Source organism: Diplodia corticola (assembly GCF_001883845.1).
Source record: "Diplodia corticola strain CBS 112549 chromosome Unknown scaffold25, whole genome shotgun sequence".
In the NCBI taxonomy this organism is placed as follows: domain Eukaryota; kingdom Fungi; phylum Ascomycota; class Dothideomycetes; order Botryosphaeriales; family Botryosphaeriaceae; genus Diplodia; species Diplodia corticola.
Genome location: NW_017971504.1, coordinates 305,722 through 321,160, shown reverse-complemented (window position 1 = coordinate 321,160; position 15,439 = coordinate 305,722). Strand labels below are relative to the sequence as shown.

General features: G+C 51.9%; 5 protein-coding genes across 5 annotated transcripts; 4 read left to right on the top strand and 1 right to left on the bottom strand.

Moving 5' to 3' along the window:
* Nucleotides 1–3,707: 3,707 nt before the first annotated feature.
* Nucleotides 3,708–5,306, top strand: BKCO1_25000107 (gpi-anchored cell wall organization protein ecm33; the record flags this gene model as incomplete). Its single annotated transcript, XM_020273211.1, has 3 exons — nt 3,708–3,795; nt 3,851–4,715; nt 4,772–5,306. The coding sequence occupies 3 exons, from the start codon at nt 3,708–3,710 to the stop codon at nt 5,304–5,306; spliced, it is 1,488 nt and encodes a 495-aa protein (XP_020130351.1).
* A 1,362-nt stretch (nt 5,307–6,668) lies between these two features.
* Nucleotides 6,669–7,118, top strand: BKCO1_25000106 (uncharacterized protein; the record flags this gene model as incomplete). The annotated part of the gene is made up of 1 exon (XM_020273210.1): nt 6,669–7,118. One exon carries the CDS (start codon nt 6,669–6,671, stop codon nt 7,116–7,118), a length of 450 nt encoding a protein of 149 aa, XP_020130350.1.
* A 2,162-nt stretch (nt 7,119–9,280) lies between these two features.
* BKCO1_25000105 (uncharacterized protein) lies at nt 9,281–9,805 on the bottom strand (the record flags this gene model as incomplete). The annotated part of the gene is made up of 1 exon (XM_020273209.1): nt 9,281–9,805. The coding sequence occupies one exon, from the start codon at nt 9,803–9,805 to the stop codon at nt 9,281–9,283; it is 525 nt and encodes a 174-aa protein (XP_020130353.1).
* A 1,558-nt stretch (nt 9,806–11,363) lies between these two features.
* Nucleotides 11,364–12,524, top strand: BKCO1_25000104 (chromo domain-like protein; the record flags this gene model as incomplete). Its single annotated transcript, XM_020273208.1, has 1 exon — nt 11,364–12,524. One exon carries the CDS (start codon nt 11,364–11,366, stop codon nt 12,522–12,524), a length of 1,161 nt encoding a protein of 386 aa, XP_020130352.1.
* A 1,497-nt stretch (nt 12,525–14,021) lies between these two features.
* BKCO1_25000103 (uncharacterized protein) lies at nt 14,022–14,573 on the top strand (the record flags this gene model as incomplete). The annotated part of the gene is made up of 1 exon (XM_020273207.1): nt 14,022–14,573. The coding sequence occupies one exon, from the start codon at nt 14,022–14,024 to the stop codon at nt 14,571–14,573; it is 552 nt and encodes a 183-aa protein (XP_020130347.1).
* Between the last annotated feature and the right edge of the window lie 866 nt (nt 14,574–15,439).

The window sequence follows — 15,439 nt, the reverse complement described above, 5'->3', positions numbered from 1 at the left end:
AAAAGTTTACCTTTTTTTTGTTCATCATCACTGGCCCGTCAGACTCCGGAGAAGCCTCTCCGATAGCTCGACATCTGTCCAACTGTCTCAGTACTGCCCACTCCAATGTTGTCTCCCCACACAGACGGACAGATGCTGACCCAAGTCACTGCTGGTCACACATTCGCGTGATGGTTACTTTTCCTATGCATGTTTCCTGCGGGCCGGAACGATTGCGTCTGTTCTGTTCTCTATCGCGCAGCTGAGTGTTCGCCTTACATGAATTTGACGGCAGTACTACTGATTATCCGGAGTCAAGTATCCTCATCAGTGGAAAAAAGAAATGCTAGCGCCTGCGTTGGTCCTTTGCTTTTTCCCTCCAATCACACTAATCATTGCATTGCGTCCTCGGTAAAGAGGTGAAATCTGTCAGCTGAAGACCGATCTCCGAGACCACAACTTCTTACAGCAGGATGGTGTGCTGACTTGACAGGGGAACGCAATAATGTGCGACGGGCCATTCGTGCATCTGCCTGGTTCTAGAGTAGCTCCATTCACGTGAAATGCATCGTATGCAGATCCACCCAAAATATTCCAATGTGGCGATTTTCGGAAAGGTGCGCATTGCGGCATATCGAGTAGCCCAGAATGGCGCCGACGACGTCTCCAGGCTCAGCATGTACACTGATGTTTGACGTATAGAACGACGGTGCTGGTATATCGTATACGGTTGGAGATAAATTTCCATGGATGGAAGACTCGATGAACTTATCACCCGTCGACCAAAAGCAACTCCAAGAGAAGGTAAGCTTACCACGTACATAGACTTTACAGGCATCCGCTAAACCATGTAGATCAATAGACCTTATCGATCCTGACGGCCAAAAGTGCGGCTGAGCCAGGCTGACAATTGTCGCGTGTCAATATCATGGACGAATCTAGAACCCCACATTCGGTACGTCGCTAAGCACTAACACAATCGCTAATAATACCGGACCATACACGACTCCTCTTGGCAAGACAGCTCACCACTGCCCCCACGCTAGGCTTCTTTCCGAAGTCCGTAGTTACAGCTTTAGAAAACGGAACATACCGTACTGCAGCGGCTACAACAATAGGCCAAGGTACCACGGCTGTTCAGCCAAGCGCAATAAGCCACAGGTAACACTATGGGATCCGGGGAGACTTAAGCCCTATAAGAAACGATGAATTTGTGTGTTTCAATGGTGTAGCAAAATGGTGGTAGACAGCCAGTACGGGCAATCCTTGTGCACATCCTTTGACGCTACCATTTGCAAATAATCCGTGAATTTGAACGGCCACGATGTTTGCATTCATACTTTTCCAGGCGTTCCTCCTCGGTCTCGTCGCAGCACAGAACTCGACAACAACACGGAATTCGACGGCAGGACAGCCACCCAGCCCGAGCTACCCGCTGACCACAGACGGTCAATGTGGCCCATCAAATGGGAAAATGTGTCTTTTGAACGGCACGTCTCCTTGCTGCAGGTATGGCCTTGCCTTCCAGCTCGCTGCGTCCGACTCTGACTGTTCGCAGCTCGGGAGGCTACTGTGGTACTGGGCCGGACTACTGTAGCAGAGACAGCTGCCAATCCGACTACGGGGAATGCGAGTCCAACAACCTGACCCTCAACCAGCCAGAATGTAGCTGGGCATTCGGAGTGGGAACCAGTCCCCGTTGCGACGGGAGATGCGGCTCTGCGTATAACAATGCCATCTGCTCCCCACACGCCGCCTCAAATGCATTTAAGCAATTTGGAGTCTATCAGTATGGCCCGTGTTGCAGCAGTGGAGGGTAAAAGACCGCCCCCGATAAAAAGTATATCAAAGCGAGAAGCTGACTGATGTGCGTAGCTACTGCGGTAACACTACCGAACACTGCAGTCTGGACAAAGGGTGCCAAAGCGAAAGCGGAACATGCTACAATAGCACGGGAAATAGCGTTCAAAACTCGTCCTCCACCGCCACAGGGTCCGCGGCTGCGGCAGCCACCTCAAAGGGTGTTGGCGGGAAGACTACTGTACTTTCATCAGGCGGCATCCTTGCGATAGTATTCTCCGCGATAGGACTGATGGTTGGGGTTTGAATACAACGGGTCTAGTGTCGTTTAGGAAATACAGATGAGATCGAGAACCCTTCAATCGGCACGCTGCATGTCTGTTGGATATCTGGTATGATTACATTTCACCTGCAGTAATTGCAAGTGTCTATCTAAAAGGTTGAGCAGGCTAATTACGATGTATCGGTCTGGAAATTCGAAAGCCGCAGAATACCGAAGAAACGCATCGGCGCATCGCAGCTCTTCACTTCGTTCCCTTTCCGGGTTCGCGGGGTGGATTCGCTTCGAGTTCAACGGGAGCTTGCACATATTCTTCTCCGGAGGGACTTTGGGGCGGAGGAGAGATATATCTCGGCGGCGGAGTTTGCCACACTGCGTGGTTTAGTGAGTGCGTTTTGTGCTCTATGTGGGGAAGACTTACCGTTTGCATGCACCGCTTTGGTCGCCGAGAGCTCGCTCGGCTGGTGGTTTGTATCGTCGACCGTGGTATTGTGATCGTGATGAGGGAGCCCATCGCTGGTAACAGTCACAGGTCTCTTGGCTTCATGGCCCCGGATGCTTCGCCGCCGTTTTCTCCACCAAAGGAAGAGAGCCAGGAGAGTAAGGATTAAGAGACCGCCAACACCTCCGCCGACGGCGGCTCCTACCACGGTTGTGTTCGAATGTGATGAAGATGCCTCAGACGGTGCGGCTGCAGAGGCAGAAGGTACTCCGGTCGGTTTGAAAACGGATGTGGCGTCAGGATTGCTGGCCAGGAATGCGGGAAAAAGGTCTTCGCGGGGACAGCCAGTACTCTGGGCACACGCGTTTGATTTGCAGCAGCCTAAAAACGACGGGCTGGTGTTTGAGCAGACGTAGAATTGCGCTTCTGGATTATTGCACTCGAGCGGCGGGATTTCCCCGTCCAAGTCGGAGTTGAAAGAAGCCGGAAACAAGTTCCCCGGATTGCAACCTAGGTCGCAGGGATCGACCGGCTGGCCTTGACAGCACCCCACGAATCTGGAGCCCGAGAGACAAGACCGCCAGGCATCTGCGACCGAGCCGGGACAGGTGAAGTTTGACATGGTTGCGATGCACAAGTGTGCGGTAGGCCGAAGCACATGTACTGCGAACAGATTATGCGCAAAATCAGCACGTGGCCGAGTCCATCCGGGTCGTTTGGTGGCTCTGAATTGACCAGCCGCTGTGTGCACAACACCGTAATGCAGCGGACGATCGGGTGCGGGGTAATGCATGTGAAGAGGGATATATGAGGCGAAGCTGCAACAGCGACCCGAGAAACGGCAAGCCATCGGGCGCCACTGGACGGGTCCCCGTCAAGGCTGTAGCGCCGGCTTTGCTGCGCCATCGGAATCCGCATGAGGAACCCGCGTACGGCTCCCGCAGATGGATCCGGCGCGGCACGCTTAGTGCTGACCACTTCCCCTTTTAGGTAAGTGCTCCCCCAGGACATGCCAGCGAACAGCCCACCACGGGAAGGGGGGCGAATTCCGCACCAGGTGATGGACACGGGAGCCAGCAATAACGGGCAAAGCTGACGGGGTTTTCGCCGTCCCCGCTCTCCCTCACCTCTCCGTAATAAAGACCAAGCACCTATACCGTGATCCGATGCGAAACAGGCACCGGTATACTTGCATGGAACAAGGACATGCCGCCACGCCGGGGCTTGTTTCAACAGTCAGTGGCAGCTACTGCTGTCCTCTCCGCCCTCGTCGTGGGCCAGGGAGCTACAGCCCGTAAGTCAGCACGCGGCACGTGAGACGAGCTCCACGCTAAGAACCAACGGTATAGAGGGAACGTCGTGCTCAACTGCGATCACAACCATTCGAAATCATGCCGACGCCACGCCGCTCGCTGCTTGCAAAACCTTCACCGGAAACATTGAGATTCCCGGCGACGCAACCGGAGACATCGCCCTCGATGGCATCCAAAACCTCGATGGATACCTGCTCGCCGAGTCTTCCGAGGGACTGAGCTCGCTGTCTGCAGACTCACTCGAAGTGATCGAGGGGTACATGTACCTGCAAGAGCTTGGCAATCTGGAGACCTTGAACATGCCCAAGCTTACAACCGTGGGCCAGCAGCTGAGGCTGGTCAAACTGCCAGCGCTGTCAAACCTCGGATTCGACGCCACCATCAGCAACTGTTCATCTTTCGTGATAAGTGACACGGCCTTATCTAGCCTCAACGGGATCGATCCGGACGGCACCACCAACGGCTTCAACGCCACGTTCAACAACGACTTGGCGAACATCACTATGTCGGTGGCATCCACGACTGCCTCCGATTCCTCCACGATAATCATCACCAATAACGCTCCTGGGCTTCAAGTTTCTTTTCCGAATCTGTCCACTGCGCAGAAAGTCGACATCGAAAATGCGACTGGGGTGTCTTTTCCTTCACTTACTACAGCATACGAACTCGTGTTGGCAGGCAATGCATTTACCGAGTACAGCGCACCCAAGCTCGAGAGTGTGGGCAATGACGTTCTGGGCATCCTCGTACAAGACAACCAAGGCTTGACCGATCTCGAATTCCCCGTCCTGGTTCGCTGCGGTGGCTTGACTGTTCAGAACAACGCCCGGCTGCAAGACTTGACACTTCCAAAACTACAAACCTCGCCCCAAGGAGTGGTTCTACAGGGAAACTTGGCCAAGTGAGTCCACTTCCCTTCTCCTGAAAAATGGCATTCGTTACTAATGAGTTTCAAAGTGTCTCGCTCCCCAGCCTCCAAAAAGCTGGCCGGTTCATTCTTAACACCACTGCGACGGACTTCGACTGTTCGCCGTTCCAAGACTACAAGAATCAGAACATCATCACGGGGGCATTGACTTGCACCGCCAGCAGCCAGAACGGCTCGTCATTGCCCGCATCGACGCCCAGTTCCCATGGCTTATCAAGTGGCGGGAAGATTGGAATAGGCATGGGCGTCGGTGCGGCCGCTATTCTCACTTTTGTCTTCATATTAGTTTACTGTTGTCGACGACGGTGGGCAGCCCCAACGCAAGAGCAGCTGAGACGAGAAAGTGCAACCATGGCGAACATTGGGCACGGAGGCGAGACTCCACCGATGTACGAGAGCCTCGCGCAGCTCTCCAGCAATACAACGCGTGGATCCACCGCAAAAGGCGAAAGGGGTGGAATGTCGCGAGGCCCGGGCGAGCTGGAGGCTACGAATCCCGTCTTTGAACTTCAATCGAATCGCGAGTTTGTAGAACTTGCAGGCGATCATGCCAGGAGAGGCTGAAATTGTCGAGTGGAGGGTTTTTTCAAGATCAATACTGGGGTGGAATTTACAATGACAAGGTCAATCAACCTCAAAAGCTTGGGCTTGATTAAATGCCGTCCTGGGATTGAGAACGTCACCATCTTGACTAATCAATCATGCAGTCATCTGCCCCAGACTACACGCAAGAAGTATATTACTATGATTCGATAACTCCCCGGTTCAAGTATGTAGGCTAAGTAGATCCCAAGACGGTGGTGGCTTGCTTAGGGCATACGCTTGCCAGCTTCCGGCCGCGCTGGCACATTCACCTTGTATCAAGTCTTGGTTCATTTTGTGACAACGAGAGACAGGAAAAAATAAACAAAGAGAGAGAGAGCGGGAGATAGCTAACAGTTATCCCTTTCATGTTAAGAATACTTCCCCCAACCCCCTATGGATGTTTGCATTCCACGATTTACGATTTACCCGTAAGTTATTCGTGCATCAAATCGTCAGACTTCATTTATGTGAATGTGTTGACCATGAGAGAAAGACGAAATTCGAGCTGGAATGGGGCGCGGCAGATGCAGACGCTATAACAAAAGCAAGGTAAGCCCGAAGAAAATAGCCGATTCATTCTTACTTGGTGGGTTGAAAGTATATACAACGGTATCGTGACGTCGCACTTGAGGGCGCGATGTGACCCTAGTAGATGGAACACCTATACATACATGGTCACGCCGCTCGCATTGTCGTGGAGCTCCAACCCCCGGATGCTAGCATATAAAGTAGCCAACCGAAATAACGGAGCCGTTGCTGCCTACGCTCGTTCGACGATATCTTTGACCTCCTAAGCGACTCTAATATACTCAATGTTGCTTGGCATACTTCCCCACATCCCCATCCACAGCATTTTGAAACCCCGGAATCCCGAGTGGCCTACAATCTTTAACAGGAATTGCCAATATTCACCTGGGCCACTGGATTCGGACGACCCTTCCACCACCAAATCCGGCCAGTCAATAGCCTTTTTTCAGTCGTAACTAAACCATAGAAACTTATTCTTAGAGTATAATTCTTAAGACCTTTTTCTGTGAGCAAAGCGAACAACCTAGATTGCTCGACACCTTTCGGCCTATTTGCTTTTCACGAGATGCTTTGTTCACGGTGTCGGTCATATCGCAAATTCGCCAATACGGGCCACCTGCGAATCCAAGACACCCTAGAACAATGCACTTAGCGCGAAGCATTCTGTCTTTGTTCAAACAGAATCAACGACACCTCATATACAAAATCCGACTTTAAACACAAGCATCACTCATCCTTCCAAGCCCCCCATAACAATCGGCCAAGTCCTCAACCAAAAGCAACCACCCCCCCACTCCACCAGCGCCACCCACGATGCATCCCAAAAAGCTCCTCCTCGCCCTCCTCCTCGAAGCCCTCACCGCCCTCCTCCCCACCCACCTCAACCACCTCACCAACCACCTCTCCACCTACCTCCCCTCCCCCGCCGACAAAAACCCCCACACCGACCTCGAATACCTCGACACCCCCAAGCTCGAAGCCGACTACTCGCGCATCTCGCTCGGCCTCGGCAAGATGCGCAACAACGTGGGTGGTGCTGCACCGGCGTCGGTCGCGTGCCAGGCGCACGTGGACGAGCTGGAGGCGGACGTGGAGAGCTTGCGGGGGATGGAGGAGGTGCTGGTGCCGGTGGTGCCGGCGACGGGGCAGGAGTGGGCGTATGTGGTGCATACGCTGCGGCGGGTGAGGGATGGGATGGGTGTGGCGGAGGGGGTGTTGAGGGAGTTGGGGGAGATGAAAAGGGCGGGGGAGAGGGCGTGCTGAGTGGTGTGCTTGATTTGGGTGTGGGATGGAGCTGGGTTTGCCGGGTGGTGAGGGAGAGAGGCTGATGCGGAGGATGAGACGATGCTGTGAGGTGGCTGTTGGGATGCATTCCGCGTGGTTGATACCAGCGCGCCTGTTGGAAAGCTGGGTCTTGGGGTTGTGGTTTTTAGGACCGTGTTAGATCTTTTCGCGGGGTGGAACGTCGGTACGAATGAAGTCGGGTGGCTTGTATAATTACGGGTGAGGATATGCGAGGCGCTGTATTTACGCCAAATGTGAGGCGGAAAGCACTCATAGAGCTTATACAATTCATTAGGAAGGCTTCACTATGTCCTTGAATGCCTTCGTCCATTTGCCACTTTATCTGCAGATAAATCGGTGCTAAAAAGGAAGGTCGATCATCATCGTTAAATATAAAACAACCGCTCATGCTGGGAGAAGTGTTCGTTGCGCAAGGAAAGCTTGGATCCAAGAATACCCAGGGATGGCCATACGGAACGGTCATGGTCAACGGTCAGTGGGGGGCGTATCTTGAAGCCACATGTCGGGACGGATCAGGGCAGGTGAAAGGCTTGGCGTGAGTATGTATTTGGCAGCTGTTGTGTAACCATCTTCGCGGGGCGGGCCGTGCCGCAGCATTCGCTCTGTTCGAAATTGCCGATCGCATCCACAAGCGATGGTGTGCAGGCGAGGTTGCAGGGGTGGTTACAACGTCACCCCTCAGCCCGAGAGACGACTATGCGGTAATGGTTGAGGCGGACTGTTGAAAGGTCGAGTTGACGAAAGAAAACGGTCATATTAGATGGCAGATATAGATGTGAGCGTTCTTGGCGTCCTCATTCGTTGGCAATGACTGCATACTCTGTCCTGGCTCGATTGGTCCTACTCATGAGCTACATATTCTCAAGCTGACCTCGACGAACTATGCCGTAGGGGGCGTGCTTCCTCTTTGTTCTGCAGAAAGGAGATTGAAGCTGCAAACACCACGTAAAGGAGTATCATGAAACCGATTCGACTGCCTAGGGTCCAGCAACCAATCCAGCGGATCGACCTGACCCCGGCCCAACACCATGCACAACTGCCCCACAGCCCATCCCAGCGCCTTATGAAACCCTTCCAGCGCAAAAAGCTAGCGCGCCCGGGTACCAGAGTGTCGGACTTACCAACTCCGGTTAGCGTCGGTCCCGAAGATCGGGTTCGGCTCCCGATACCAAAAATTTTCGCATCTGATCCACCGCTCCCGCTCTCGACACCCAGCAACGGACCTCACAATGCCAAAAAACTACAACACAAGAGTCTAACGAAGACTTCTGAATCTGCTACGCAGTTCCATCATGGAAGAAAAAAAAAGATATTCTCTCCGACGGGGAATCTATTAATCATTAGTATTTGGTTGCAGACAGGAATCGAACATGGAATCTTACCGAACCCCGGTCTCCCGCGCTTGCTAGAACAGACTGTTTTGACAAGCGGAAATCATCACCACTAGACCATCGAAGATGAAGAACCCCTTGAAGGAGCTGATGGATTATTGATGGCGTTTGGGTCGAGTTTTTGCCTTATGTAGAAAGAGAAACAATTACGGGTGGGTGCGCATAGCTAAATCTGCCCTGAATTGTCGGAAAGACTCTTGCATGGGTTGCAGAGGAGAAAATCGCCGCTAGATGATTCAGTTCGTTTGGGCAACCAGCCCTCTTTCCGCGGGGCTTTGCAGATGAGAAGTTTCATCAGCGCTAGAGCAGTCTGTTGTGGAGCCCTTGCATTGTGGGCTAGAAAAGATGGGAACGTCCAGCGCCTTGCGTAGAATGAACTGTTCACACGGCCCTGTTACTATGCTGTGCAGGTGCTGAAACGTGACTGCAGCTAAATTAGCTTCTATACCCTCCGAAGATGATACTGACTAGGTTAGAATAGAGGAGTACGAAATGTAGGAACGTCGGGTCGCGTCATTACTAGAAGATTTATCAATGAAACTGGCGTAAAACTACAATTGGCGGTATGCACAAGGACGAAAGAGGTGAGTCTTTCAAAAGGAAATACTGGTACGTTCAGGCTCAGATCAACTAAATTGTTTTCTTGAGTTTTCTCTACATTTCTACCCGGCTCAAAGGTTGCCGTTCTCTTGAATGTCTGCTACCAATGAGCCGCCCTCCATCCATCTCTTATGTTCCCGCCCTGTCAGTAAGAAGATCGCTACGGAGATGCTTGCACTTATGCTCCTGGGCGTCCTCCTTCTTCAGGGAGGCAATGATGTTGTCCTTGGATGCAACATCCTCCCGGAGATTGCGGATCATGCTGTAGCAAAATCCATGGCGGACACAACGTTCATCATGGTCTTTGCTCTCACGGTCCGCTGCAAGGGCATCCCGGGCTTGCAAGATGCGGTTGGCCTCTCTAAGGCGCTTGTTCTCGTTCTCGAGCCGCGTGAAATACGGGACCATGGCTTCAAGGGAGTCCAAAGCGCGTGCCTTATTGTCAAGGAGCTTGATGACGGTCGTCAGATAAGCAAAGCCCGATTGGACATCAGTGGTGGTGGTGCCCTGGGCAGCTTGAGGGTCTTCGAGGAGCTTCAGGATTTGGTCCTGTAGGGCCTCGGCCACACTCACGGCATCCGCCCCAACAGCCTTCGACCTGCTTGGCGATATAGGATCAGCCACATTTCGGCTTGCGGGAGGACCGTCAGACATGTTGAGAAGCTTAGGCCTTGCCGTTTGTGATGAAGCTTTGTTTCGAGTCGTAGTTGATGCGTCGTTCGTGGGGCTTTCGAGTTTCCGGCACGAGCTGGGGAATGGAAAGCTACCGTATTCTGTGCGTACTTATATACGTTGTGAGTATTGCTGTATGGGACTGTTCATTAACAATGCGTTCGAAAACAATTGCATTGTTCCGAAAATACCATTTTTGTTTTGACTCATGACGACTCAAAGGACCTTTCGCTTTTGTATCAAGAAAGGGCGGTGCTTCACCTCCATGTGATAGAGCCCAGCACGCAGGCGAAAATACAAGATTTAAACTATAGGAATGTCCTCAGGAATATTGTCTTGTATCTTCTAAATTTCTAATGCGACACTACGGTTCGATAGATGTACGTGGGCTTTCTTTAAGCAACCCGCCGTAAGGATCACAGTTAGTAAGACAAGCAAAATCACGGATGATCAGTTTCTCTATTGATGGACTGTACATACCATCCTGCTTTCGATAACGTAGAATGATAATGACCTATTCACATAGCTTTATACTTCTCTTTTCCACAAAGTAGAATGAGAATTCCAAAATGCTGACTGCTCGGGCACCGCATGGAGTTGTGGCAGAAAAGATGTCCTCCAGAGCTTGCAACAGAAATATCACCATGTCGGGGTTTTCTCGATAGCATTCATCAAGACAGAACTTGTATGTATGTCACTGCCCGCCGCCATGCCACGCCAAGGACCCGCAAGACTCCCTCTCCCCTTGGTACTCGAAACCAAAACACTCCATCCGTCCCCTCCGTTCTCCTCCCCGCGATCCGAATACAAGACACTGGATTCAGCCCTACTCCCTAGTCTGTTCTCTCGCTCCACCGCCCCAAACAAGCTCTTCTTGACTAGAGAAGAGTGGAACACATGGGAGCTCTCCAAGCTCATTGGCGTGCTGAAACAGCTACACCAGACGCTCTAAGTCATGTAGACTGCACATAAGCGCATCGAACACATCTTGGGCTTGCTTGGATTAGCGACAAGGCCTGGAATCATTCCGTATGCACATGGTGTGTTAGCAGAATTCTGGATGAGGCTAGCGACAGAGACGGACTGCGAAAGAAGGCACTTTAGGAGGAATGTCAAACTGGTGGGGAGTTACGCGTTGCATTTGGAGTGGGCTGTCAACATCACTGCAGACTCACAGCAGGCTGTGAGAAAATATCGATGGCTCATTGGGTCAAGCTGGAGAGGGGTCTCGAGTATGCGAATAATCGGGCTGGGCATTGACGAGGGCTTTGCGGCTCTACCCCTTTGAAGATTTCTCGTCGTGTAGCCAGGACGTTTGATTCTCTTGAGTTTCAGACCTGCCCTGCAGAAACGCGAGTGCAACGGGGGACAGACGCGTCTCACAACTGACGCGTTGCGTCACGTCAGGTCGCGTTGCACAACAACGCGCTTCATATCCACAGCAAACCACCTCCACTCACTCCCTCTACCTTTCATCCCAACCCACCAGAGTCTCGACTCGCATCCATCTCCCGCGGTACTCTCCATCGCTGCCGTCACCATGCCCAGAAGCAAGTTCGCCAAGGACGCACACGCCAAACGCGAGACGTTTGCGGCTTACGCAATCCTAGGCGAGAAGGGTAACCGCTACAGAATTGGCTGGAAGGGCATCGATCCAGCTACCGGCGCCCCCTACGAGCCAACATGGGAGCCCAAACGCTACGCCAATGCCGCCCTCAAGCACGAGTGGGCCGAGAAGAAGGCCAAACAGAGGCGGGCCATGAAGCAAACGCCAAGTAGCACCGAAAATTCTGTCTCTACAAGCGACTACGCTCCCAAAGAGCCTGTCGGCTTCAGACCATCTGCAGAGAAGTCCGTCGCGAAGACACCCACCGCCGAGCAACCTTTGACTAAGCCGCTACCCACTGACAAGCTCGCCATCGAGAAGCCATCCGCATGCAAGGCCACCACCAGACGAATTGTCACAGAGAAGCTAGCAAAGGCGAGGAGCGCGAGAGCGACTACAACACGTCGTGTCGTCACCGCCAAGCCGTCCGCATCCCACCTCCTTGCCAATGAGCCTCCCGTAATTGACATCTCCGACACCGAGTCCGTCTCCACTGCGTCATCTACAACCATTACGCCTACTACTGAGGGCTCTACCTCCACAAAACCGGCCATCGCCACGAGCCGACGCAATCACAAGCCCACACAAGAATACATCAAGAGTCAGACGTCCAACGGCGAGACGCAGCGTGAGGGCAGGGCCACTGGGCACTCTGGCCTCTGCCCGTCCGGCTCGACCATAGCTCGCTCATCGACCAGTCTGTCATCTTCCAGCACCTTCTATTCCTCGTGCGTCTCCCAATCCTCCCTCAGCACCTCGTCCACCGCAGCCTCAACCTCTACCTCTTCCTCTTCCCCCAAGAAACGCAGGCGCCCCGCCACCCGTTGGGCGACCAAGAAGCCCGCTCACCGTCTCCAATCCGCGCAGACTCACGACTCCGACACGTACTTCCCGTCACGTGGCATCGTAGATGAGTCCGCAGACAAGTACCTCGTGTCTTGGTCGCCACATCCGGTGACCGGAGAGGCGTATGCGGATACGTGGGAGCCGAAGGGCTATGTGATGCCGTTCATGGTAGATGAGTGGGAGCAGAGGAAGATTATGTTGCTTGTGAAGGCGGCGGAAGAGAGGATGATGGGGGCTGGGGCTATGTGAGGGCAGCCGGGCGGTGTCGAGCAAGATTACGAACCCCTCTGATGCCTACTTCGGAAAGAGCCGCAAGCCCACCATCTGTACGATATGTTATCGTCGTGCTTTCTGGAGACTACCAAATGTTTCGATCTCGTTTACGACTACGGCTTCGCGAAACTTGCTCCCAACAGTTTGTTTTTTGATTTCAGTTTGCCAGCACTTTGCTCACGATAACATCTACTCCCTGTACCTTCCGGGTTAGAGCGGGACTATCCTACAGCGGCTCAACGATCAAATTACACAAGAGCTGCGCTACGGCTTCCGCGGCTTCTGGGCTGGTCTGGTTGCTGGCCAAGCCCGCGTTGGGGCTGGGGCGAACCATTAAACGACCAGCACTGATAGACGCGTTAATGATATCTTGCACGTAGACTGTAGACAGTTTCTCTTGCCAGGTTTTACATCATGCCGCTTTTTCTTTCTTTTTCGGATTTTGTACGAATGTAACGCCTATGTACCGTCAATGCCATCATGTGTTGACTCTGGTGGTGTATGACTCGCTTCTCCATCGACCTTCGTATGAGCCGTTTGTCTAACATGTCAATCTGTTTGGTCATTGCTTGATCACTCCGCTCGTTCGTTCCTTTCCGGTCTTTCTTTCTTTCTTTTTTCGCGACGAACCTACTCTTATTTCACGTTCGCCACATCCGCACCTCCCGCAGCAAAGATACGCCTGCTGCGTAGGTGATATTTGAACATCTTTGCTACAAGCATATCTACTGTCTTCGATAGACGGAAAATGCTTTTTACGGCTCAAGTGACGGTGCACTGGAAGGTTATTTTTTGGGTACGAACATGTTGGAGGAACGCACCCCGAGGAGGCCTGACGTTGGTATTAGACCGGAGTAGGAGGACACTGCTTCTCCGTAGATACGCCGCGCAAAGGGTGACGGCCGACAATTGCAACGACGGCGGTGCTCGGAGGTTCAACACAAGAAGCCGCTTCGCCCACCGTAGTCAATGGCGCATACGGTGGGCGCCAGCTGCATGACTTGGTCATCCACTGCAACAATCATGTCGTCAAGAAAATTATACCACTCCCCATAGAGAGGACTCTCTGTGCCCTTAGTACGTATTCCCTAAACGCGCTACATTTCCAAGAGGTCACTTCGAGAGAACTTCGTGGTAGATCATGTCTTCGTCAATCTTGCTTCCTGCTGTTACTAACCATGCTACCGGCAGCAGCCTAACTTGGGACAGACAAAGCCATTGTCTTGAATAAATATAGAAAGCAACCCGACGTGTTGTTCACTCACAATGACATCGTACATGACCATTAGATGAAGCAGTCTCAGAACAAGGCTGACCAAAACTTGGCTATATAACGAGTGAATACCACTATCTCTAGCTCATTAACTCATCGTCGGCATTTGATCTGGATTACTTGTCGAAGCCACTTCAAGCCTTAATCATTGCACGGAGGAGCCAGCTTAGTGAACTCTTCACAGGTCAAAGACTGCAGACATGTCTGACGATGGCTCGGACTTTTCAAGGGCGTCATCCGAATTCCCCACCATAGACATGGTCTTTGTGGATAAGAAGCAGTTTAAGAAAGAGCGTCAAGGTCTGAAGCAAATAGTTGAGGAGGAGCGGACGTCCTGGGTCAAGGAGCGTCAGGACCTCGAGCACGAGGCCAAGACTGCCGCGAAAGAGGCTAACGGTGCCACCCTTCACGCGAAGAGTCTACACCAACTCTGGACCAAAACCGTGCGCGATAAGGTGCGCCTTATGAGAGAGAACAGGCGGCTTCGGGAGCACAATTCCCATCTCTTCCACACGGCCGAGGTCCTCTTGCAAGACCAGGCCACGTCGAAGGGAACCTCTAGCATTGTTGACAAGGCCAGAATCTTCCAGACTCTGTATCAGTATGCACGGCATCGGATGGAGGATCTAGAGCTTCAGCTTGCAAGGGCAAAGGAGGGGAAGAAGGCGGCTGACGAAGCGAACGATAGGCAACGGAGGGAGGATAAGGCCCGGATCGATGAGCTTGAGAAGCTTCTTGCAGCTAGAACTTAGGAGTCGTACTGATGTAGACATCTATAGGATCAAGCATGCGTTGCTAAGACTTTATGTAATCTCAACAAGCGTGAGAAGATTTGGACATTGGACTCGTAGCTCGAGTATCCTCTCGATGTGGTTAATATTATCTTGACAGTGGAAACAAGGTTTAAGAATAGCTAGTTGCAACAATGTCACCTCAAATATGGCAACCTAATCTCCTTTTGCCTCGAACCGTGATATGCTAATAATGGATCGGTCCGGATGTCGTGGGCCGCCTGAAATCACTATGATGGATATGCAACCTATTTCCTACCTGAGTCGAGGTAAACGTAAAGAAATCTGTTAGATCGTGGCGCGAGGCGTTACGAACAAAGAAAGAAGATGGAGTAAAATCTTAAAACGAGGAATCTTTACGTTGAGGAGGGTTCTTTAAACAAATAGCGAAGAATTCTTATCGCCTATAGCCTTATATATCTGTTTCAGCAAGGCTTCCCTTAAAGTGATTTCCGTTGTTTCTTAGTCCAGCAAGGTGCGAACAGTCCCAGATTCCAGCGGCGTAGGAAACGATCCGGATTATACAAATACTAGTAGATTACCTGACGCCTGTTATCACGGGCGACACTAGAAGTACTATGGAATAATGCTAGTATACGGAGAGAGAGGTATTTTAGCGAGGTATTCAGGTACCGGAGAGAAAGGAGCTCGCATCTTAAGCTAGAAGTATCTATTCGCAAATACGAACAATTTAAATATATCACCGTTAAGAAGCAAAAATATACCATCACTTAAGCACATAAATAAAAGTTTACAGTAAGATCCGTAATAAATCCGTTTTCTTATTTGTATTCGTATTTGTAGGTCCCATTTTATCTACAACGGCA